This window comes from Oncorhynchus clarkii, chromosome 14, assembly GCF_045791955.1.
Source record: "Oncorhynchus clarkii lewisi isolate Uvic-CL-2024 chromosome 14, UVic_Ocla_1.0, whole genome shotgun sequence".
NCBI lineage: Eukaryota > Metazoa > Chordata > Actinopteri > Salmoniformes > Salmonidae > Oncorhynchus > Oncorhynchus clarkii.
Window position 1 is genome coordinate 26681304 of NC_092160.1, and position 24673 is coordinate 26705976.

The 24673-nt window shown below is 44.1% G+C and overlaps 3 protein-coding genes across 4 annotated transcripts; 2 read left to right on the plus strand and 1 right to left on the minus strand.

Annotated features, from left to right (window-relative positions):
• The first annotated feature begins 3965 nt into the window (after positions 1 to 3965).
• LOC139366470 (FERM domain containing kindlin 3b) lies at positions 3966 to 15814 on the plus strand. Its single transcript, XM_071103975.1, has 15 exons — positions 3966 to 4200; positions 5363 to 5487; positions 5711 to 5944; positions 6133 to 6249; positions 9001 to 9169; positions 9267 to 9369; positions 9947 to 10054; positions 10297 to 10431; positions 12248 to 12294; positions 12478 to 12602; positions 12834 to 12940; positions 13118 to 13330; positions 13950 to 14074; positions 15031 to 15172; positions 15346 to 15814. Exons 2-15 carry the CDS (start codon positions 5364 to 5366, stop codon positions 15523 to 15525), a joined length of 1929 nt encoding a protein of 642 aa, XP_070960076.1. The 5' UTR covers positions 3966 to 4200; position 5363; the 3' UTR covers positions 15526 to 15814.
• Positions 15815 to 17975: 2161 nt separating this feature from the next.
• On the plus strand, positions 17976 to 21564 carry LOC139366471 (zinc finger and BTB domain-containing protein 3-like). Of its 2 annotated transcripts, none has more exons than XM_071103977.1 (2): positions 17976 to 18008; positions 19155 to 21564. In XM_071103977.1, exon 2 carries the CDS (start codon positions 19157 to 19159, stop codon positions 20939 to 20941), a length of 1785 nt encoding a protein of 594 aa, XP_070960078.1. In that variant the 5' UTR covers positions 17976 to 18008; positions 19155 to 19156; the 3' UTR covers positions 20942 to 21564. The 2 variants fall into 2 exon arrangements, with proteins under 2 accessions (XP_070960078.1, XP_070960077.1); XM_071103976.1 differs by lacking the exon at positions 17976 to 18008 and adding an exon at positions 18849 to 18989.
• Positions 21565 to 24626, minus strand: LOC139366472 (ribonuclease H2, subunit C). Its single transcript, XM_071103978.1, has 5 exons — positions 24570 to 24626; positions 23292 to 23446; positions 23034 to 23146; positions 22575 to 22694; positions 21565 to 21840 (listed from the first exon to the last, which is right to left on the minus strand). Exons 2-5 carry the CDS (start codon positions 23443 to 23445, stop codon positions 21817 to 21819), a joined length of 411 nt encoding a protein of 136 aa, XP_070960079.1. The 5' UTR covers position 23446; positions 24570 to 24626; the 3' UTR covers positions 21565 to 21816.
• Positions 24627 to 24673: the final 47 nt, after the last annotated feature.

The window sequence follows — 24673 nt, forward strand, 5'->3', positions numbered from 1 at the left end:
AGATGCACAATCGAGAGCATCCTGTCGGGCTGTATCACCGCCTGGTACGGCAACTGCTCCGCCCACAACCATAAGGCTCTCCAGAGGGTAGTGAGGTCTGCACAACGCATCACCGGGGGCAAACTACCTGCCCTCCAGGACACCTACACCACCCGATGTCACAGGAAGGCCATAAAGATCATCAAGGACAACAACCACCCGAGCCACTGCCTGTTCACCCCGCTATCATCCAGAAGGCGAGGTCAGTACAGGTGCATCAAAGCTGGGACCGAGAGACTGAAAAACAGCTTCTATCTCAAGGCCATCAGACTGTTAAACAGCCACCACTAACATTGAGTGGCTGCTGCCAACACACTGACTCAACTCCAGCCACTTTAATAATGGGAATTGATGGGAAATTATGTAAAATATATCACTAGCCACTTTAAACAATGCTACCTAATATAATGTTACATACCCTACATTATTCATCTCATATGTATATGTATATACTGTACTCTATATCATCTACTGCATCTTTATGTAATACATGTATCACTAGCCACTTTAACTATGCCACTTTGTTTACATACTCATCTCATATGTATATACTGCACCCAATACCATCTACTGTATCTTGCCTATGCCGCTCTGTACCATCACTCATTCATATATCTTTATGTACATATTCTTTATCCCCTTACACTTGTGTCTATAAGGTAGTAGTTTTGGAATTGTTAGCTAGATTACTTGTTGGTTATTACTGCATTGTCGGAACTAGAAGCACAAGCATTTCGCTACACTCGCATTAACATCTGCTAACCATGTGTATGTGACAAATAAAATTTGATTTGATTTGATTTATTGCACACTGCCTCGGTGTTAACAGTGTAACTCTGAATCATAGGCTCATGATTACTGCATACAATAGCTGTAGGATAAATGGAAGTATTTGGTGCAATTAGGGATACATAAATTAAATTACTGATATTGTGCTTGCCACTAGGATCATGTACATTTAATGCAGCATTATGACGACTCATTGTCACAATGGTAGGGATTAACTGAGCTGGTCTTGGATCATTGACCAGTCATTGTTTCAATGCAGCCTTGAAATGCGTGGACAGAGTCCAGAAGTCAAGTTGGTTTGGATGGACTCCGTCATTCCTGTAGAGTATCTTCTGTTTCCAGAAGGTGTCAAAGTTAACTATAAAAGTAACCAGCAGAGCCACAGTAGTCTTTTATGGGTTGCTGCTGCGACTCTCTGTTTATCACTTTAACTATACATTCATGTACATACTACCTCAATTGGGGGCGACCAACCAGTGCTCCCGAACATTGGCTAACCGGGCTATCTGCATTGTGTCCTGCTACCCACCACCCACCAACCCCTCTTTTACGCTACTGCTACTCTCTGTTCATCATATATGCATAGTCACTTTAACCATACCTACATGTGCATACTACCACAATCAGCCTGACTAACCGATATCTGTATGTAGCCTCGCTACTGAATATAGCCTCGCTACTGAATATAGCCTGTCTTTTTACTGTTGTTTTATTTCTTTACTTACCTATTGTTCACCTAACAACTTTTTTGCACTATTGGTTAGAACCTTTAAGTAAGCATTTCACTGTAAGGTCTACTACACCTGTTGTATTCGGCGCACATGACAAATAACCTTTGATTTGATTTTAGCCTGATGTGTAATGCCAGTAGTCTGCTGAATGTTTCACACCCGCGGCCCAACGATGGTACTGGACCTGAAATGATTGGCTGTTTTTTGGATTCTTTTAATGCTAAAATCAGTTCTTTCAAATCCATTTTCAAATGTTCCGAGCTAGCCCTCCTGAAAAGAAAAACAATACAAGTGTTCCGAGCTAGCCCTGCTGAAAAGAAAAACAATACAAGTGTTCCGAGCTAGCCCTGCTGAAAAGAAAAACAATACAAGTGTTCCGAGCTAGCCCTGCTGAAAAGAAAAACAATACAAGTGTTCCGAGCTAGCCCTGCTGAAAAGAAAAACAATACAAGTGTTCCGAGCTAGCCCTGCTGAAAAGAAAAACAATACAAGTGTTCCGAGCTAGCCCTGCTGAAAAGAAAAACAATACAAGTGTTCCGAGCTAGCCCTGCTGAAAAGAAAAACAATACAAGTGTTCCGAGCTAGCCCTGCTGAAAAGAAAAACAATACAAGTGTTCCGAGCTAGCCCTCCTGAAAAGAAAAACAATACAAGTGTTGCTTAGAACACGTCTCCTCTTTGCTCATCTGCCATGTTGTGTTGCTACCATGTTGTGTTGTTGTCATGTGTTGTTGCCATGCTATGTTGTTGTCTTAGGTCTCTCTTTATGTAGTGTTGTGGTGTCTCTCTTGTCGTGATGTGTGTTTTGTTCTATTTATTATTTTTTTCAATCCCAGCCCCCGTCCCCGCAGGAGGCCTTTTGCCTTTTGGTAGGCCGTCATTGTAAATAAGGATGTGTTCTTAACTGACTTGCCTAGTTTAATGAAGTTATTTTTTTTTATTGAAAAAATCCTCTTTCCTCAACTCCTCTTGTACACACTTATACACACACTTATACATTATTTTCAGGTCAGCGACCACAGAGGAAATATGAGGAGAGAAGAGGACATTTAGAACTGTTAGGGCATATCCTTCAAAAGCTAATGCAAGACTATGTCAACCAAGTGTCAAAGGTTACATAGAAGTGCCCCTTACTCCTGTGTGTGTGTGTGTGTTGGGGGGGGGGGGGGGGGGGTATAGTAAACAAATAATAATTTGACCAACTGGAGACATTTTGTTAGTCCCCACAAGGTCAAATGCTATTTCTAGGTGGTTTAGGATTAAGGTTAGAATTATGTTACGGGTTAGGAGCTAGGGTTAGTTTTAGGGTTAGGAGCTAGGGTTAGTTTTAGGGTTAGGAGCTAGGGTTAGTTTTAGGGTTAGGAGCTAGGGTTAGTTTTAGGGTTAGGAGCTAGGGTTAGTTTTAGGGTTAGGAGCTAGGGGTAGTTTTAGGGTTAGGAGCTAGGGTTAGTTTTAGGGTTAGGAGCTAGGGTTAGTTTTAGGGTTAGGAGCTAGGGTTAGTTTTAGGGTTAGGAGCTAGGGTTAGTTTTAGGGTTAGGAGCTAGGGTTAGTTTTAGGGTTAGGAGCTAGGGTTAGTTTTAGGGTTAGGAGCTAGGGTTAGGGTAATAGTACGGGTTAGGGTTAGAAAATAGGATTTTGAATGGGACTGAATTGTGTGTCCCCACAAGGTTAGCTGTACAAGACTGTGTGTGTGTGTGTGTGTGTGTGTGTGTGTGTGTGTGTGTGTGTGTGTGTGTGACCATCACATGTCAATTGACACACAGCCTACTGCAGGTGGTTCCCCAACTTGCGGGGGGATTTTATTTGGCCAAGTTTTCTGAGCCCTATAAAGTTTTTTTTGTTTTTTATATTGTTCGACATTAAAAGACTGTAAAAACACCAGAAAATCAGCTCCTAGTGATTTTAATTTGGGAAATCTGTTCCAAAGTATTCCCACTCATAATAGAGAGATGCTAAACCAGGTTTGAAATGACTGTGTTTTAGTCAAATATTACATCTGTTTGGGCTTCTTGCGGTCAATTTGCAGTCTACAGATTATCTGGCCCTCTGACCATCTGCCCATGAAAAAAAAACGACCCGCGGCTGAATCTAGTTGATGAACCCTGGTCTACTGTATGGATCACATGACCCTCCCTTCCCCTACCCACCCCCCCCAGACTGCTACAGAACCTTGGTCTACTGTATGGATCACATGACCCTCCCTCCCCAGACTGCTACAGAACCCTGGTCTACTCTATGGATCACATGACCCTCCCTCCCCAGACTGCTACAGAACCCCGGTCTACTGTATGGATCCCCTACCCACCCTCCCCAGACTGCTACAGAACCAATGAGACTGACATACGGTCATTATAACTGACACACACATACACAGAGCTAAATTCAGTGTCACTGTCACTCACATTTCCGGTGGCCGGAAACTGACAAAGGAGGAACACCCTTTTCAGCTCTGACATGTGCACCACATATCATACATACACCACAACTCAAGACCCAACCCAACAGAGAGAGAGGGGAAGTGGAATAGGCTGGTTTCACCAAATGTGTCCAGAAGGGTAGTTTCACAGAACAAGCAGAAGAAGGGTAGTGGGTCTTTTTTTAAAGAAGCTGCCAGAGTCCCCTGCATTTTGGACGGTAGAGAAGGTAAGATGCACAAGAGTGTGTAGCAAATGTGAGACGGACTGTGTTGTTTGTGTGAGAGTGTTTCGCCCGGGGTCTCAGAGAGAGATAGAGAGATGTCTTTCTGGTCGATTGTGATGTTGGAGGATGGGACAGAGGGATGGATGTGAACAGTATATGACTGCAGTAGGCTTCTATTCTATTGATGGGCCAAAACTCTGACTCCTTTGCTGTAAGTAGAACAAGACAACTAGTCAAGTTACAGAGTGCTTAACCTTACACCATGTTGTTATTACCATACTGACATGACACACACACACACACACCAGTGGAGGCTGCAGAGGGGAGAACGGCTCATAATAATGGCTGGAACGGAGCTAATGGATTGGCATCAAACACCTGGTGTATTTGATACCATTCTACTGATTACACTCCAGCCATTACCACAAGCTTGTCCTCCCCAATTTCGGTGCCACCAACCTCCTGTGCACACACACAGTTGGACATTTGATGGGGCTGGGTTGGGTAGGATTGGGTTGGGTAGGAATGAGTTGGGTAGAGTCGGGTAGGATGGGGTTGGGTATGGTCTGAAAGCAGAAGTATGCATCCAGAATGATTGCTGAAGTTAGAAATAGGAAGTGTGTGTGTGTGTTGTCATATTGAACTTGTCAGAGAACCCGGTCATCTAGGGTGTGTGTGTGTGTTGTCATAGTGAACTTGTCAGAGAACCCGGTCATCTAGGGTGTGTGTGTGTTGTCATAGTGAGCTTGTCAGAAGAACCCGGTCATCCAGGGTGTGTGTGTGTTTTCATAGTGAACTTGTCAGAATAACCCGGTCATCTAGGGTGTGTGTGTGTTGTCATAGTGAACTTGTCAGAATAACCCGGTCATCCAGGGTGTGTGTGTGTTGTCATAGTGAACTTGTCAGAATAACCCGGTCATCCAGGGTGTGTGTGTGTTGTCATAGTGAACTTGTCAGAATAACCCGGTCATCCAGGGTGTGTGGGACGTGTGGTTGGGATTCGAAAGTGTGTTTCATGTGACATACTTACACATTTTCTGTCCTCCCCTTCACACGTTCTTTCTCTCATTCTTTTTCCCAACCCAACACTTGTTTCTCCCTTACTATTCTCTCTCTCTTTCTCTCTCGCTCTCTCTCTTTCTCTCTCCTTCTATTTCTCTCTCAGTATGGCAGCGTGGGACCTGTCAGTTGCGGTGGAGGACCTGGGAGCTGATGCTCCGCCCATCACTGTCAGTGTGACCTCTGACCTACACATAGGTGGGGTCATCCTCAAACTAGTGGAGAAGTCACGTGAGTCACACACACACACACACACACACATACGTACGTACGTATTCAGATAGTGCACACTGTATGGTGGAGACCAGCAATCTCCCTATCCTACACAGCATTGTATAGAGGTGATATTCACTCATATGATCCACCACAAGTAGATCCCAAGGCACTGACTGTGTGGGTGATGCATGGCGGACATGTTGTGTCAGAGGGCTCACCAGTTTCCTCCCCTGTGCAGAGGTAAAGCGCGACTGGTCGGATCATGCCCTGTGGTGGGAGCAGAAGCAGCAGTGGCTCCTGCGAACGGCCTGGACCCTTGAGAAGTGTGGCATCCAGGCAGATGCCGGGCTCATCTTCATGCCCCAGCACAAGCCCCTGAGGCTGGGCCTGCCCAACGGACTGAACCTCAGGCTCCGGGTCTGCTTCTCTGGGCCTGTGTTCCGCACTGTGCTGGGCATCTGCAAGATGCTGAGTGAGTTCAGAAATCAATTACTTTATTTTCTCTTTCCAATAAGTTTTTTATTTTCACATCAACATAACAAAGGAATCCACAATCTACCATATGACCTGCTTATAGTTTTAAGTGAAAGAAAGTTTGGCACTCCACAAAACACTTTTTCACCCATCCCTCCATTCTTTCTCCTTCCTCTCTGGTTCCAGACATCCGTCGGCCAGAGGAGCTGTCCCTGCTGCGACCTGTAGAGGAGAAGAAGAGGAAGAAAGTTAGAGACTTGTCAGAGGAACTGTATGACCTCACAGAAGTGCCTCTCACCTCAGGTACACATTATGACATCATCATGTCCCCATCGACCCTCAGCTGACCAATCACAATATGAAGAGCAGAACCTGCATCGTTATGTCTGACTAATTATTAGAATAACTAAGCTTGCTTAAAGCTTATGTAACTAACTAATTGCTATAGTAGCAGTAGTAGTAGTAGTAGTAGTAGTAGTAGTAGTAGTAACAGTAGTAGCAGTAATATTAGTAGTAGTAGTAGTAACAGTAACAGTAGTAGTAACAGTATTAGCAGTAATAGTAACAGTAGTAGTAACCATGTTAGCAGTAACAGTAGTAGTAGTAACAGTAACAGTAGTAGTAACAGTAACAGTAGTAGTAACAGTAGTAGCAGTAACAGTAGTAGTAGTAGTAGTAACAGTAGTAGTAACCGTATTAGCAGTAACAGTAGTAGTAGTAGTAGTAGTAGTAGTAACAGTAACAGTAGTAGTAACAGTAGTAGTAACCGTATTAGCAGTAACAGTAACAGTAGTAGTAACAGTAGTAGTAACCGTATTAGCAGTAACAGTAGTAGTGGTAGTAGTAGTAGTAACAGTAACAGTAGTAGTAACCGTATTAGCAGTAACAGTAGTAGTAGTAGTAGTAGTAGTAGTAGTAGTAACAGTAGTAGTAACCATAGTAGCAGTAACAGTAGTAGTAGTAGTAGTAGTAGTAGTAGTAACAGTAACAGTAGTAGCAGTAACAGTAGTAACAGTAACAGTAGTAGTAACAGTAGTAGTAACTGTATTAGCAGTAACAGTAGTAGTAGTAGTAGTAGTAGTAACAGTAACAGTAGTAGTAGTAGTAGTAGTAGTAGTAGTAGTAACAGTAGTAGTAACCGTATTAGCAGTAACAGTAGTAGTGGTAGTAGTAGTAGTAGTAGTAACAGTAGTAGTAACCGTAGTAGCAGTAACAGTAGTAGTAGTAGTAGTAGTAGTAGTAGTAACAGTAACAGTAGTAGCAGTAACAGTAGTAACAGTAACAGTAACAGTAGTAGTAACAGTAGTAGTAACCGTATTAGCAGTAACAGTAGTAGTGGTAGTAGTAGTAGTAGTAACAGTAGTAGTAACCGTAGTAGCAGTAACAGTAGTAGTAGTAGTAGTAGTAGTAGTAACAGTAACAGTAGTAGCAGTAACAGTAGTAACAGTAACAGTAGTAGTAACAGTAGTAGTAACTGTATTAGCAGTAACAGTAGTAGTAGTAGTAGTAGTAGTAGTAACAGTAACAGTAGTAGTAGTAGTAGTAGTAGTAGTAGTAGTAGTAGTAGTAGTAGTAACAGTAACAGTAGTAGTAACAGTAGTAGTAATAACCTTATTAGCAGTAACAGTAGTAGTAGTAGTAGTAGTAGTAGTAACAGTAACAGTAGTAGTAACCGTATTAGCAGTAACAGTAGTAGTAGTAGTAGTAGTAGTAACAGTAACAGTAGTAGTAACCGTATTAGCAGTTACAGTAGTAGTAGTAGTAGTAGTAACAGTAACAGTAGTAGTAACCGTATTAGCAGTAACAGTAGTAGTAGTAGTGGTAGTAGTAACAGTAACAGTAGTAGTAACCGTATTAGCAGTAACAGTAGTAGTAGTAGTGGTAGTAGTAACAGTAGTAGTAACCGTATTAGCAGTAACAGTAGTAGTAGTAGTAGTAGTAGTAGTAACAGTAACAGTAGTAGTAACAGTAGTAGTAGTAACCGTATTAGCAGTAACAGTAGTAGTAACCATATTAGCAATAACAGTAGTAGTAGTAGCAGTAGTAGTAACAGTAACAGTAGTAGTAACAGTAGTAGCAGTAATAGTAACAGTAGTAGTAACTGTATTAGCGGTAACAGTAGTAGTAACAGTAGTAGTAGTAGTAACAGTAACAGTAGTAGTAGTAGCAGTAGTAGTAACAGTAACAGTAGTAGTAACAGTAGTAGCAGTAATAGTAACAGTAGTAGTAACTGTATTAGCGGTAACAGTAGTAGTAACAGTAGTAGTAGTAGTAACAGTAACAGTAGTAGTAACAGCAGTAGTAGTAGTAGTAGTAGTAACAGTAGCAGTAACAGTAGTTTTAGCAGTAGTAGTAGCAGTAGTAGTAGTAGTAACAGTAGTAGTAACAGTAGTAGTAGTAGTAGTAGCGGTAGTAGTAACAGTAACAGTAGTAGTAACAGTATTAGCAGTAACAGTAGTAGTAACAGTAGTAGTAGTAGTAACAGTAACAGTAGTAGTAGTAGTAACAGTAGTAGTAGTAGTAGTAGTGGTAGTAGTAACAGTAGTAGTAGTAACAGTAACAGTAGTGGTAGTAGTAACAGTAGTAGTAGTAGTAGTAACAGTAGTAGTAGTAGTGGTAGTAGTAACAGTAGTAGTAGTAACAGTAACAGTAGTAGTAACAGTATTAGCAGTAACAGTAGTAGTAGTAGTAGTAACGGTAGTAACAGTAACATTAGCAGTAACATTAACAGTAGTAGTAGTAGTAGTAACAGTAACAGTAGTAACAGTAGTGGTAGTAGTAGTAACAGTAGCAGTAACAGTATTAGCAGTAATAGTAGTAGTAGTAGTAATAGTAGTGGTAGTAGTAGTAACAGTAACAGTAGTAGTGGTAGTAGTAGTAGTAACATTAACAGTAGTAGTAACAGTATTAGCAGTAACAGTAGTAGTAGTAGTAACAGTAGTGTTAACAGTAGTAGTAGCAGTAACAGTAGTACTAGTAGCAGTAGTAGTACGATCTAGATATCTTCACTATTTGACCCAATATTGGCCCTGTCCTGTTTCCTTTCCTACCCAGTGTCCCGCCCCTGCTTGTATAATGGAATGCCTGCCCATTTCGCTGACTCCCCTAAGACTGAGAAGGTGTACAAGATGCTGTCAGTCTCCCAGCCTGCTCCCCCTCCAGAGACCATCGCTAAGCTGTACCGCCCCGCCAGTGTGGTAGACAAGGCCCACATCCACAGCAGGTAGACATATACACACACACACATTTCTCTGTCTCGATCTTCACTTCACTCTGTCGTCGTCCTTCGTTCTAAGTACTTTCTCTCTCTCCTATCTCAGGTGGCTGGACTCTTCTCGTTCACTGATGGAGCAGGGAGTTCAGGAGAATGACAGACTCTGGCTGCGCTTCAAATACTACTGCTTCCATGACCTGGAGCCCAAGGTGTGTGTGTGTGTGTCTCTGTGTGTGTGTGTGTGTGTGTGTGTGTCTATGTGTGTGTGTGTGTGTCTCTGTGTGTGTGTGTGTGTCTCTGTGTGTGTGTATGTGTGTCTCTGTGTGTGTGTATGTGTGTCTCTGTGTGTGTGTGTGTGTCTCTGTGTGTGTGTGTGTGTGTCTCTGTGTGTGTGTGTGTGTGTGTGTGTGTGTGTGTGTGTGTGTGTGTGTGATATACCGAATGGAAAGTGATAGTTGAATTGGAAATAGGCTCTAAAATAGAAGTGTGAACTCTACTCTGGAATCTAACCATCTGGGTTTCACTGACTCACTTCTGTGACCTCTTCTGACCTCTCTCTCTCATCTTTTTCTCACTCTTTCTTCTCTCTCCCCTTTTGTCTCTCCTTCTTTCTCTGCTGCCTCACCTCTTTCTCTCTGCCCCTTCACCTTTCTCTCTCTCTGCCCCCTCACCTTTCTCTCTCTGCCCCCTCACATTTTTCTCTCTCTGCCCCCTCACCTCTCTCTTTCTCTCTGCCCCCTCACCCCTCTCTCTCTCTCTGCCCCCTCACCCCAACCCCTCTCTCAGTATGATGCGGTGCGTCTGACCCAGATGTATGAGCAGGCTCGCTGGGCCATCCTACTGGAGGACATAGACTGTACTGAGGAGGAGATGCTGCTGTTTGGAGCTATACAGGTACACAGAATGGATACTTCCTAGACATGTGCCTTCATTCTAATACCTGAACCCCATCAAGCGTTCACCAAAAGAGAGCATCAACTGTCAAAATGAGCTGCTGTCATTTTAAACCAGATATAACATGTTCACAAACACGTACTGACATGTAACTGGCCCTTGTTGTCCTAGTTCTAATGTGCTGTAAGTATAACTATGACTACCTCTCCCTTGTCATCTTCAACCCCCCCCCCCCCCCCCAGTACCACATCAACAAGCTGTCCCTGTCGGAGCCCCAGACGATGACCTCTAGTCCGGCCATGGATGACCTGGACTCAGCCCTACAGTGCCTGGAGGTCAAGCTGGATGGGGCGAACAGCAGCCCCCAAGACATGCTGGTCAGAACATTATGACTCTTTATTTCCCACAATATATTGTATTGTGAGTCAAAATATATGTATTTCAGTTATGTATTTAAATGATAAATAAAGTAGCGTAGCCCTTTCCTGTAGTCAAATTACCAAATCCCCTCTGGTGTTTCTAAGTCAAATCAAATCAAATCAAATGTTATTTGTCACATACACATGGTTAGCAGATGTTAATGCGAGTGTAGCGAAATGCTTGTGCTTCTAGTTCCGACAATGCAGTAATAACAAGTAATCTAACTAACAATTCCAAAACTACTGTCTTGTACACAGTGTAAGGGGATAAAGAATATGTACATAAGGATATATGAATGAGTGATGGTACAGAGCAGCATAGGCAAGATACAGTAGATGGTATCGAGTGCAGTATATACATATGAGATGAGTATGTAAACAAAGTGGCATAGTTAAAGTGGCTAGTGATACATGTATTACATAAGGATACAATCGATGATATAGAGTACAGTATATACGTATGCATATGAGATGAATAATATGGGGTAAGTAACATTATATAAGGTAGCATTGTTTAAAGTGGCTAGTGATATATTTACATCATTTCCCATCAATTCCCATTATTAAAGTGGCTGGAGTTGAGTCAGTGTCAGTGTGTTGGCAGCAGCCACTCTATGTTAGTGGTGGCTGTTTAACAGTCTGATGGCCTTGAGATAGAAGCTGTTTTTCAGTCTCTCGGTCCCAGCTTTGATGCACCTGTACTGACCTCGCCTTCTGGATGATAGCGGGGTGAACAGGCAGTGGCTCGGGTGGTTGATGTCCTTGATGATCTTTATGGCCTTCCTGTGACATCGGGTGGTGTAGGTGTCCTGGAGGGCAGGTAGTTTGCCCCCGGTGATGCGTTGTGCAGACCTCACCACCCTCTGGAGAGCCTTACGGTTGAGGGCGGAGCAGTTACCGTACCAGGCGGTGATACAGCCCGCCAGGATGCTCTCGATTATGCATCTGTAGAAGTTTGTGAGTGCTTTTGGTGACAAGCCGAATTTCTTCAGCCTCCTGAGGTTGAAGAGGCGCTGCTGCGCCTTCTTCACAATGCTGTCTGTGTGAGTGGACCAATTCAGTTTGTCTGTGATGTGTATGCCGAGGAACTTAAAACTTGCTACCCTCTCCACTACTGTTCCATCGATGTGGATAGGGGGGTGTTCCCTCTGCTGTTTCCTGAAGTCCACAATCATCTCCTTAGTTTTGTTGACGTTGAGTGTGAGGTTATTTTCCTGACACCACACTCCGAGGGCCCTCACCTCCTCCCTGTAGGCCGTCTCGTCGTTGTTGGTAATCAAGCCTACCACTGTTGTGTCGTCCGCAAACTTGATGATTGAGTTGGAGGCGTGCGTGGCCACGCAGTCGTGGGTGAACAGGGAGTACAGGAGAGGGCTCAGAACGCACCCTTGTGGGGCCCCAGTGTTGAGGATCAGCGGGGAGGAGATGTTGTTGCCTACCCTCACCACGGATTGGTTATGTTTCTATCTTCTGTGATGTATATAAAGTGTAATATTGGGAGGCAAACTCAAATATCTGACATGCTTCTTTTTTTGAAGACCATAACCTTGTGTTGGAGGTGTGTACTTTAGTTTCAAAGTAGATTTGTTTAAGACCACCAATAAACTGTCGGTGTGACTCTGATTTAGCCCCCTGCAGTAAAAGGTTAAAATAAGTAGAATTCAATTATAATATATTTTTTATCGACATAGATGCCAGAATTATTTCCCATGCCTATTTGAAAAGCAGATGTCAAACAAGGATTCATTTGCATGTTGCTTTGGCTTCCACACAGGAGAACCTGACCGCCCCAGAGCTGAATGATTATTTGAAGATATTCCGGTAAGATCCGACATTTGTGTGAAAAAATTTCTGATTCCTCATTTCCCTGCACTATTTTTAGACTGGAACACACAAAATTGTACACACACAAACATGCATTATCAGCACATGCACACACCCACCCACCCACAAAGTCATTCCCACAGCATGTAAAGCAGTAATAACAGTGTACTTCTGTTTGAGGCCCAAGAGGTTGACTCTGAAGGGATACAAGCAGTACTGGTTCAAGTTTAAGGATGCCTCCATCTCCTACTATAAGAGCAAAGAGGAGAGCCTGGGAGAACCCATTCAACAGATCAACCTCAAAGGTATGAAGCAGACACTGAGGGAGAATCTCAATTACATTTCCTTGATTTCTTACATCCTCTCTCCTGGCCTCTTTCCCAAAACCCATTGGATGAGAAAGTCAGAGGAGAAGGAATCAAGGAAATGCAATTGATGTTCTCCCTTAGATCAATTGTCTTTAGTCTCTTTCACCTACTTATACTAACAGTACAATGACCTTATACACACAGTACAATAACCTTTCACCTTTTCAGGCTGTGAGGCTGCTCCAGATGTGAACGTTGCTGGACAAAAGTTCTGCATCAAACTTCTGATCCCAGCTCCAGAGGGCATGAACGAGGTCTACCTGCGCTGTGAAAATGTGGGTTACACACACACAAACACAGACACACACACACACACACAAACTGCGAGATACGTGAGTACTACATTTCTTACAATATTTGTTGAAAGTGTAGATAAGATCCACTATAAGGTCCAAGATCTTGCCCATAACTGTAGTCTCTCTCTCTCTCTCTATCTATCTATCTATCTATAGGAGGAGCAGTATTCCAGTTGGATGGCAGCGTGTCGTCTGGCCTCTAAAGGGAAGAGTCTGGCAGACAGCTCATTCCAGAGTGAGGTCCAGAGCATCCGATCCTTCCTGGCCATGCAGCAGACCAACCCCAACACACACACAGATGACAGCATGAGCATCAACACACACAGCCTGGTCTCTCCACGCTACAGCAAGAAGTACAAGGCCAAACAGGTACCAAGTAGAGCTTGGTAACTGCCAAAATAAAGGAAACACCAACATGAAGGGTCTTAATGGGGCGTTGAGCCAGAACAGCTTCAATGCACCGTGGCATAGATTCTTCAAGTGTCCGGAACTCTATTGGAGGGATGTAACACCATTCTTCCACGAGAAATTTCATAATTTAGTTTTGTGTTGATGGTGGTGGAAAACGTTGTCTCAGGCGCCGCTCCAGAATCTTCCCTAAGTGCTCAGAGAGCTGATGACTGGGACGGCCATGGCATATGGGTTACATCATTTTCATGCTCATCAAACCATCCTTTGATCACTCGTGCCCTGAGGATGGGGGTATTGTCATCCTGAATAGAAATTATTTACCATAGGTTGAAGGTGATCACTCAGAATGGCTGTGTATGTATTGGCGTTTACCTGACCCTCTAAAGGGATGAGAGGACCTAACCCATGCCAGGAAAATTACACTTCACAATAGAGCTGCCAGAACCCTCATTTACTCAAGTGTGTGCTTTATTTTGGCAGTTGTCCAACATAGTACCACACAGTTGAGTCATTTTTGAGACCATTTTATTTCCTTCTAACCCCACATGACCCTCTCTCTCTCTCTGGCCATGCCCAGTTGACCCCTCGTATCCTGGAGGCATATCAGAACGTGGCTCAGCTCTCCCTGACTGACGCCCTCCTCCGCTTTCTCCAGATCTGGCAGGCCCTGCCTGACTTTGGTATCTCCTTGGTGGTGGTGAGGTAAGGCGGATCTGGCAACCCAGTGTATCACACGTTTCACAGCAGGCTATTCTCGGTACCTAGAATCAAATCTTGCGTGCACTAGCTGGGCAGTTACCACAATTTACATTTATGTTAACAGTCTATCACCAAAGATTAGTGAGAGGCTAATGGCTGGCTAAGGTTAAGTTGTTGTGGTGAAGTTGAGTCTAGTGGCTGGTCTAAGGATAAGTTGTGGTAAAGTTGAGTCTAGTGGCTGGTCTAAGGATAAGTTGTGGTGAAGTTGAGTCTAGTGGCTGGTTTAAGGATAAGTTGTTGTGGTGAAGTTGAATCTAGTGGCTGGTCTAAGGATAAGTTGTGGTAAAGTTGAGTCTAGTGGCTGGTTTAAGGATAAGTTGTGGTGAAGTTGAGTCTAGTGGCTGGTCTAAGGATAAGTTGTGGTGAAGTTGAGTCTAGTGGCTGGTTTAAGGATAAGTTGTTGTGGTGAAGTTGAGTCTAGTGGCTGGTTTAAGGATACGTTGTTGTGGTGAAGTTGAGTCTAGTGGCTGGTCTAAGGATAAGTTGTGGTAAAATTGAGTCTAGTGGCTGGTTTAAGGATAAGTTGTTGTGGTGAAGTTGAGTCTAGTGGCTGGTCTAAGGATAAGTTGTGGTGAAGTTGAGTCTAGTGGCTGGTCTAAGGATAAGTTGTGGTAAAGTTGAGTCTAGTGGCTGGTTTAAGGATAAGTTGTTGTGGTGAAGTTGAGTCTAGTGGCTGGTCTAAGGATAAGTTGTGGTAAAGTTGAGTCTAGTGGCTGGTTTAAGGATAAGTTGTTGTGGTGAAGTTGAGTCTAGTGGCTGGTCTAAGGATAAGTTGTGGTAAAGTTGAGTCTAGTGGCTGGTTTAAGGATAAGTTGTTGTGGTGAAGTTGAGTCTAGTGGCTGGTCTAAGGATAAGTTGTGGTAAAGTTGAGTCTAATGGATGGTCTCTGACCCGTTCAGGTTTAAGGGCAGCAGGAAGGACGAGGTGCTGGGCATCACCCCCAACCGCCTGATCCGTATCGACCTGGGGGTGGGAGAAGTGGTCAAGACCTGGCGCTACAACAACATGAGGCAGTGGAACGTCAACTGGGACATACGACAGGTGACCAGACCCGTCAATCAAAATCAAAATGTTCACATTTTTCTGCACACAATCTCCTTTAGTAATCTGCATCACCAAATACACACTGAACTCTGTATCCCTTTTTCCTGGTCATTTAGCTTTGCTCGTCTTTTGTGTGTGTTTGTTTGTTTGTTTGTTTTACTAACCCACAGGTGGCCATAGAGTTTGATGGGAACGTGAACATAGCGTTCAGTTGTGTGACGGCTGACTGTAAGATCGTCCATGAGTTCATTGGAGGCTACATCTTCATGTCGACACGCAGCCGCGAGCAGAGTGACACACTCAACGAAGAGCTCTTCCACAAGCTGACGGGAGGCCACGAGGCTCTGTGACACCCTCACCCAGTAATATACAGCAGCTATCGCCCTAGAAGCAATCTATACATCCATACAGCAGATACACCAGTGGACAGTTTGAGTGTTTTAGGGTGCGGCTGCAGCAGCCTTGAAGAGAAATGACAACCAGTCCACGCTGGGATCCTAGCAGACATGCAGTTGACTATTCAATAAATCAAGGAAGAGGTGACCCATGAATAGAAAGTTATAGAAAATGATTAACAATGTAATGAATTGTCAATTCTGAAATCCATAATTAAATATGTTTATTGACATACATAAAAAAGTTGACCGTTTTAATTTCCCTATGAGGCATTTGGCTTGATGGTTGAATGTCCTCGAGTATGGTGGCAGTTTCCGGAAATGTTGCTAAATGCACAGGAAGCCACAGGAAGGCATGCGTGTGTGTGTGCGTGTGTGTGTTTTCCTATCTCTGTGGAACAGTTGAGACTGTCCGTTGACAAAACCACAGCTTGTGCCTTCTGCTTCCCATCTGATAGATAGCATCCTTTTGTGTCTTCCAGTCATGTGACAGTGTTATCAGGAACACCCGTCAGTCTCTGTGCCTGTACTGTGGCCTGTATGGTAATAGAGTTGTTGTTGAGGGTGTTTTCAGACTCATAGTCTTCATTCAGTCTTCGGGTTCTGGTTCCGAACAGTATCCGTTTCCATGGAAACAGTCTAGACAGAACTGGAAATCGACAGCTGTCTGATGACAAACTCAGCCATGTCTTTTACCTCCGAAGCGCAGATAAGCCTCTTCACCTACTCCAGTGGCAGAATACTCTCTAAAACAGATGATTTATATCATTTGTAAATATTCACTTCCCTCTCTATCCATCCCATCTAACATCCTCCCCTTCGTGAGTGTGTGTCATGTGTGAGGTACTCACATGTGGGTCTTAGTTTTAGGGCGGGGAAGTAGTTTCCCCCTCAGTATCCCCACGTGTCAGCAATACACCGTTCTCCAGCCAGAAGAACTGGATAGCCTCTGCACAAAAACCAGAAACACATAAAGAAAAATACTTCTGCATTTAGACAATGACAGCACTCTGATACTTTAAGTTATCAGACAAGGCTTTGGGGACATCAGTGAATATGGCCAGGTCACAGTCTCTCCTCATGCCTGGAGCAAAGGGAGGATACAGACATCAAAGGAAGCCCATCTATGAGAGGCTCTATGGCAAGTTTCCCAGACCCAGATTAAGCATATTCCAGGACTTAAAGCACTTAAAGAAATCATTAACTGAGCATGCTTGTAAAGATAGGAGTAGGCTATTAAGCCTTCCCAGAAAGCCCTCCTTATTTGGGCAACAAATAATTTCACAGTGCTTAGGGACAGATCGGACTGGGGTGAGGGGTGGTCCAAAACACGGGAGGGTTGCCAACCTTTTCTTTTTTCTTTTGGGAGGGTAGTGCGTTTTTTGGGGGGACACAGGGGAGGGTAGTGTGTTTTTTGGGGGGACACAGGGGAGGGTAGTGTGTTTTTTGGGGGGACACAGGGGAGGGTAGTGTGTTTTTTGGGGGGACAGAGGGGAGGGTTGTGTTTTTTGGGGGGACACAGGGGAGGGTTGTGTGTTTTTTTTCTGCAGCTCAGCCCAACACCCCACAGTTTACCACAATATTCACATGAAAATCTGTCACCAACTGAATGGAAACCTAGCTATAGACACCCTAAAACTCTGGCAAGTGCACCAGTACAGTGTCACTTGATTATGCCTGCACATCATGGTTCACCAGCAGCCACAAACATCTAAAGAATAAGCTACCAGCCAAACAAACTTGTAAGAATTGTACTTAAAACCACATCATACTCATCTGGAGATTCAGCATTTTTTCATCTCTATGTAATTGTTTATGTATTTATGTAAAAAAAAAATAAAAATAGGGACGACAATGGAAATAAATCCCCAACTTTACTGTGCAATCCCGGTCATCTTAGTGGTATGTATGTTGTTTTTCTCCGGACAAAATCAATCAATCAATCCAAACTTTTTTGCGAAAGACAGAAATATGAAACATCCCAAAGAGGACTAATGTCAGTCTATTTTCTCACCTCTTCACGATTACCTGACTTCCCCCTTCCACGTCCTCTTCCTCCACTGTCCATTTACAGTACAGTTATTTCTGTCAGTTCAATGTGGAATGGATCTCTCTCAACTCTCATAACATTAAGTTACAGAGCAAGGCAAGCTACCACAATAATTAAAACGTTATGGTGCCCGGCCTGCCTACTGCCATGCCTACTAAAGAAAAGTTTGCACATTCAAAGCGCAAATGTTGAATGTTCTTACGTAAGCACAATAAATTACTGTGGTAAAACTCACTGGCAAAATATAGATTGACATATATAGTTCAAAATAATTGCACGAAATGTAAAAAAGCAGGCACATTGTTCAGACTCCAACCAGTAGGTGCCAGTAATGGGCTTTGGCCCTTTGTTTTGTGTCAATAAAGAAAAGAGGCTACGTTTTTAGCAGGTAAGAATATCTTGTAGCAGCTGGATAATGATAGATTTAAATATAACAATGGTGTTTCCAACTACATTTTGGTACATGTCCCGATAAAGGCTTTATCAAGTGATCTAAAATATGTTTATTTAGAGATGTACGGACTAAAATGGTCATAATTCAGTATTAGCAAGCTACCAGTTAGCTTGCTAATATTGGTCCAGCGAGTATCAAATAGCTATAAACCTCGCATAACTGGTAAATATTCAAATACATGAATCATTTGTGTTTATTGTGCACTTACTCGCTACTAAGAAACTGTATTGTTTTCTATTGATGAATAACAGTGCTTGATGTGTAGCTATTGAAAATTACGGATATATTTTCTTGCCTTTATCATGCATACAAGGAGGGTAAACAGTGCTTGAGGACTAGCGAGGCGAAATCCTCAATTAGAATCCTAGAGTGAAACACTTACGCACTTGTCTCTATGTAAACTCAGTATTCCCGGACAGGCTATTAACAGTCAGAATGTTGAATAAACTTCCCCTTTAACTTACTTTACCTGTTGTCCACTTAATTTGACTTTATGTAGGAGGTAATCTGAGACAAAATAGCCACAGGGAAGTGTTATTAGCCCGTTTTTCATACACTGGTCTGTACAGAAATGGTTGGTATTTCCAGTTTTTATTTTCAATACTGATGCAATTCACACGTGACAAACACTTGCACAACCTACCAGCGCCGCAAAAGTCGGTTTAACAACCCATTCCATCCTCCTACTGCCAAAAGGACTAACAGCAGGTACTACTGGTAAAGTATATGTAAATATAGTTTTATTCAACACTTTCTAGTAGAGACTATTGCGTGTTTTTTTAGGGTGACTTCAGTCAGATTGATAATCCATGGAGTAACCATGGCAACCGTCTGTTGAGACAAGGGAGGCAGTCCAACCCGACTTCTCTGAAGCAGACTGATTGCCAGTGTGAGGGAGCACACTGTCACATTCCAGTAGGTGCTTCACTGGTTCTTTCTTTCTCTGTCTTCCTATCCATCAGATCTCCTTGTAAATCACTCTCTTTCTTTCTTCTCTCTCCCTCCCCTCATCTCTCTCCCTCCCCCCTTCTCTCTTCTCCACTCCCTCGCTCTTTCTCTGTCTCCCTTCTCTCTCTACAGTAATGGAGTTCCCCCGGCACGCCCTGCAGCTCCTGTCAGGCCTGCGTTCTCAGCGTCAGCGTGGGTTCCTGTGCGACTGCACCGTCTTCGTGAGTTCCTCACGTTTCCTGGCCCACCGTGCTGTCCTGGCCTCCTGCTCTCCATTCTTCCACATGTTCTACTCTGATCCCCCAGGGGGCACCGGGGCCAGCTCGGTCACGCTGGACGGGGACATCGTGACGGCGGCGGCGTTCGGCCTGTTGTTAGACTTCATGTACGAGGGTGTGCTGCGGCTTGAGGCCCCTCCCCCAGCAGAGGACGTGCTGGCGGCGGCGAGCTTCCTCCACATGAACGAGGTGGTCCGGGTGTGTAAGAGACGGCTACAGCACCGACCACCACCAGCTGAGGCAGACAGCACGCGCCCGGAGGAGAGTGGAGTGGCGGTGGTGGGTGCAAGTGGACCCGGAGTTGGCATGGTGGCAACAGGAGCTGCTAAAGTGATGGCGATGTCAGTGTCTCAGTCTGCGTCAGTGGCGATGCAGAGAAGCCAGTTGGGCTGTTATACGAGGTCAGAGAGGAGGGTGGAGGTTCATGCGCACGCCCCTCTGAGTCCTGACATGGCCGACACCACCCAGCCGGGCATGGACCACGCCCTCCTTCATGTGGGTGAGCTGGTTACCCTTTCCTCCGGTCCCTCTCTCAAGCTGGGAGGTCAGAGAGAGGTTCAGGGGGGCTCGGCCCTTTGCAGCCCCTGCAGCTCCACAGAGTCATACAATCTCAGCAGCCACCATCGCCAGCCCTCTTCATCAGCAGGTGCATCATCAGTGGTACCTGTGACCCAGACTGATGGTTCCAGCTCCATGGTGGGGATACTGACCCAGTCTGACCACAGCAGCTCCTCCAGCCCAGAACAGGACAGCCATGACCCTGTCTCTAACAAGAGCACAGTAATCACACCAGGCATGCAATGCCAGCAGCATGGTCTCAGTATCAACACACACCCTCAGATTAGAATACAGCCTCCACACTCACTCCTCACCTCACCTCCCAACCTGAACCTTGTAACCCATCAGGGCCAAACCTCAGCACTGTCAAGGCCTGACGGGCTGCAGCATGGGGGGTCAGAGAGGGAGAGCAAGGAGGCTAGTGAACACTCTGACATGGGGACTGTGGGAGTGGAGGAGGTGGAGCAGGAGGAAGGGGTGAAGGTAAAGGTGGAGGCCATAGTGATCTCAGATGAGGAGTTTGAGGAGATGGAAGGAGTGATGATAAGGAGAGGAATGAATGGGGGTAGAGAACGAGGGATGATGGAGGTAGAGGACAGGAATGAGTTTAACGACGATAATAAAGACAGAGATGAACTAAACAACCCTCACTTCATCCCTCCTCACCCCCACCACGCCTCACTCCAGATGACCCACTCCCACCCCTCTGAGCCTTTCTCCTTCTCCTTCTCCCCCTCCGGACCCAGCTCCACTTCTTCTGATGCTCCCCCTTTCCCCTCCTCCCTCTTCCCCTCCGTGGGCCAACATTCCGACCAGCCCGTCTACTTCCAGGATTCCATGGGGAATTATGTCGAGGACGTCCCCACGTGCAGTGTTTGTGGAAAGACGTTCTCGTGCGCGTACACCCTGAGGCGACACGCCATCGTGCACACACGCGAGCGTCCCTACGAGTGCCGCTACTGTTACCGTAGCTACACGCAGTCAGGTGACCTATACCGCCACATTAGGAAGGCTCATGACTCCAGCCTGCCAGCCAAACGCAGTAAAGGAGACACTGAGGAGGGCCAGCCTCCACACAGCTAACACACACAGCTAGCTGTATACTCCTCTATGCTACGGAGAATGACACATTATTTATGCCTTCCCCCTTCCAACACCAGACATCCTGGTCTTGCATGTCCATGGCAATGATCTGGGATACTTCCCATGATCTGGGATACTTCCCATGATCTGGGGCACTTCCAAACGGTCTGGGATATGTCAGATACATGTTTCCCTCCACCAGGATGGTCTTTTCCGACATGCCCATTCCCGGGACTTAGTGGGCCCGGTGCTCAGTCAACAAGCTGGTGCTGGCATTCCTAAAGGACAGGGGCTGGTGGTGTTTTAGCTATTTTAAATGGGACTTTCAGGACTTTTGTCTTTTACATATTGTACCAGTTGTCTTACTATGACCTCAGTGCCAAAATACACTGTGTACTGTACTGTTATATATTCCAGATAAATTGACAGTTGTCAAGGGTACTGTTTTTTGTCAACACTAATAGCGTAATGGTCTGTGATACTTTTACCTGTAAGTCTCCATTGTTGCCAACTTTTATGATTGGCTGAATATCACTACTCCTTCATTGCTGTGAATAGAACACATTTCTTCAGTCTAACATACTTCCATTGGAGTGCTGTTCAATAAATGACTTCCAACACGATCTGTATCACAATGGTCTATAATATGAGTATAATTGATGACAGAAAAATACAACAAAAAGAACATGGTACAATAGTAACATTAGTCACAAGAAGCAGCAAGCACAATTCACCCCTATGGATCTGTAAAAGATAGACAGTGTCCACTACAACACTAGGGACTGAAAACACAACCAAAATGTGTTGAGGCAGTCTTCAGCATGAAAAGGAGGGTAGAGAAGGGATTGATCTTCTTTGCTTTGGCCTCTTCCATGTCAGTCATCCACCGGCCCATGTATCTGTCAAATATGAATAATGTGTTATTACCCATGGGCCATGTATACATCACTGGGGCTGAGCTCCCTGCCATCCAGGACCTCTATACCAGGCGGTGTCAGAGGAAGGCCTTAAACATTTTCAAAGACTCTAGCCACCCAAATCATAGACGGTTCTCTCTGCTACTGCATGGCAAGCGGTACCAGAGCGCCAAGTCTGGGACCAAAAGGCTCCTTAACAGCGTCTACCCCCAATCTATAAGACTGCTGAACAGTTAGTCAAATGGATATCCTGACTATTTGCATTGACCCCCTTTTTATTTGCACTGACTCTCTTGCACCGGCTCTATGCACACTCACTGTAAACTACCCACACATTCACACATACTACATACACTCCAACACACATAGACTACATATACAAACACACACTCTTTCACATCACATACGCTGCTGCTACTGTTTATCTATCCTGATTGCCTAGTCACTTTTACCCTAACCTACATTTATATATTACCTCATACCACTGCACATTTACTCGGTACCGGTACTCCTTGTATATAGCCTCGTTTTTGTTATTTTACTGCGTTACTATTTCCTTTTTGCAATTTTTCTTACTTTTTAACTCTGCATTGTTGGGAAAGGGCTCGTAAGTAAGCATTCACGGTAAAAATGTCCACCGGTCGTATTCGTCGCATGTGACAAATACAATTCGATTTTGATTAATGGAGTAAAACAAATTATTGTATTACACACACCGCTTCTGCCAGATCCGGCCAGGCCATTGCCATGACGATGCCGTCATCAGAGTTGGGCGAAGTCTCGAGGTTCCAGTAGGTGACTTTATGGAACACTGAGGACACCTTCACAGTCCTGTCCTGGACACACACATTACCTCACATATAGCATTACTGTCAGTGTGTGAAGAGTTTAAATATGCAATATAGTGTTATACAGTATGTGTTCCTGCTACAGACAATGGAAAAGGAAGAGTTTAATATTTCCTGGTTGGTGTGTGGGGTTCACAGCTCAAAAACGGATTATAGCTATCTCCTTTGAGTTGTTGCCCAGTGGCAAGAGCTTGTGGACATTGGTTGGTGATTACAGATAGATTAGAGGAGATTCTGACAGCATTCTTTGTGAGTTGTTGACCTGCTACAGTAGATTATGTGGATGTTGGACAGAGAGTGATGATTTTGGCAGTGTTTACTGTTTACCTCCTGGTCAGAGCCTGATTTGTTGACCTCTCTCAGCACCAGGCCTGTGTAGCCCTGCGGACAGCTGACCTCCTGACCTTTTAACCCACGACCCCTGAACGAAACCGTTTTCTCTGTGGAAAATGTGGAATAGACACACAAGCCGTATTAAAGTAATCTGTATTGACAGTAGGCTACACACAGCACTCTGTGACATCAGATGTTGGTCTTCCACAGTCTATGTACAGAATGCATGCAGCTACTGCTGCCTCTATGTACCATGTTTTCGGTCTTTGATGGTGGCTGTGAAGAACTGGGACACCTCTGCAGGCCCGTCATGCTCTATCTCACAGGGCAGCAGGTGAACAGAGGGGCATTCTGCCTGGCTCACTGAGTCCAGCTGTAATGTGGTCACACTGCAATTGGATGACATCCTGAAAGAGAGTGGCAAAATGTCCAAAACAAGTATATGGCCCATATTCACTATTATAGATACCAACATGTTCTCTGTGTGGGCACTTAGGTATCACACTTCGATGGAAGTAAATGGTGTGGTGAATTCAGTGTTTATCTTTAGTGGCTGTAGAAAGTTACTTCCTCGGTCAAAGTGAAAACACAACACAAGAAGTGCATGGGGACCCACGACCAGAGGGGTAGGCCGTCTTTGTAAATAAGAATTTGTTCTTAACTGACTTGCCTAGTTAAATAAATACTACAAAGCAAGATCAATGAGTTAGCCAGCTAACTTTGATAAACAACCAGAAATTAATGTTTATTTTTTGGGGTCATTAAGAAAGCTACATTTAGATGTGTCTTTGGTTGTTGCCAATTTCAAACGTAACTTTCTAAAAAATAAAAAGTTTCGGAATATTTTTGGCAAGTTAGCTGGCTAAGTCATTGATCTGCCTTTATAGTATACCCCTTTACGGAAAATGAATGCACTGCAGCGAATTCTCAAAAAGGACTTAAATAAATCCTTGTCAACCCGATGATAACAGTATAATTGGTCAAACGTTGGTTTATCGTTAGCTAGCTAGCTTGTCTAGTCAATGACAATGGACTGATTCCCTTGCTCAGCATTCAGATAGATTTTCTAAGGCACTTTCGCAAACAAATTTCAAACATTTGGTTAAGAATACTGATACAGTATGTGGCCTGAAAAACACAGTTACACTATACAGTAACGACTCAACCATAAATACAAATCAAAATCAAATGTATTTATTTAGCCCTCCTTACATCAGCTGATTTCTCAAAGTGCTGTACAGAAACCCAGCTTAAAACCCCAAACAGCAAGCAATGCAGGTGTAGAAGCAGACTTCTAAATTTTTCTAAAAAGGATCTTTGTTTCTTTTAAGAGAGAAAGAAGAAAATAAAAAGACAGTGGTCCTTGTCAAACCCAGAGGTAAGATCAGTGCAGACTGCACTTAGGTATCCATAGATACAACTTAAAAAGGTTAGCTACTCGCACTATTTATAACCTAACCTGTACTATCTGTCTTTTCAGCCATAGATGAAGACTTGGACAGTTTATCTGCTGCATATCTCAATATTTACCTTTCAACCGTCCAGATTTCTGTTTTCCTCCAACTTCCTTGAGGGCAAGTAAACTTCGACGTGATTGGATAAGATCGTCTTCTTCACCACAGAAATATATGCTT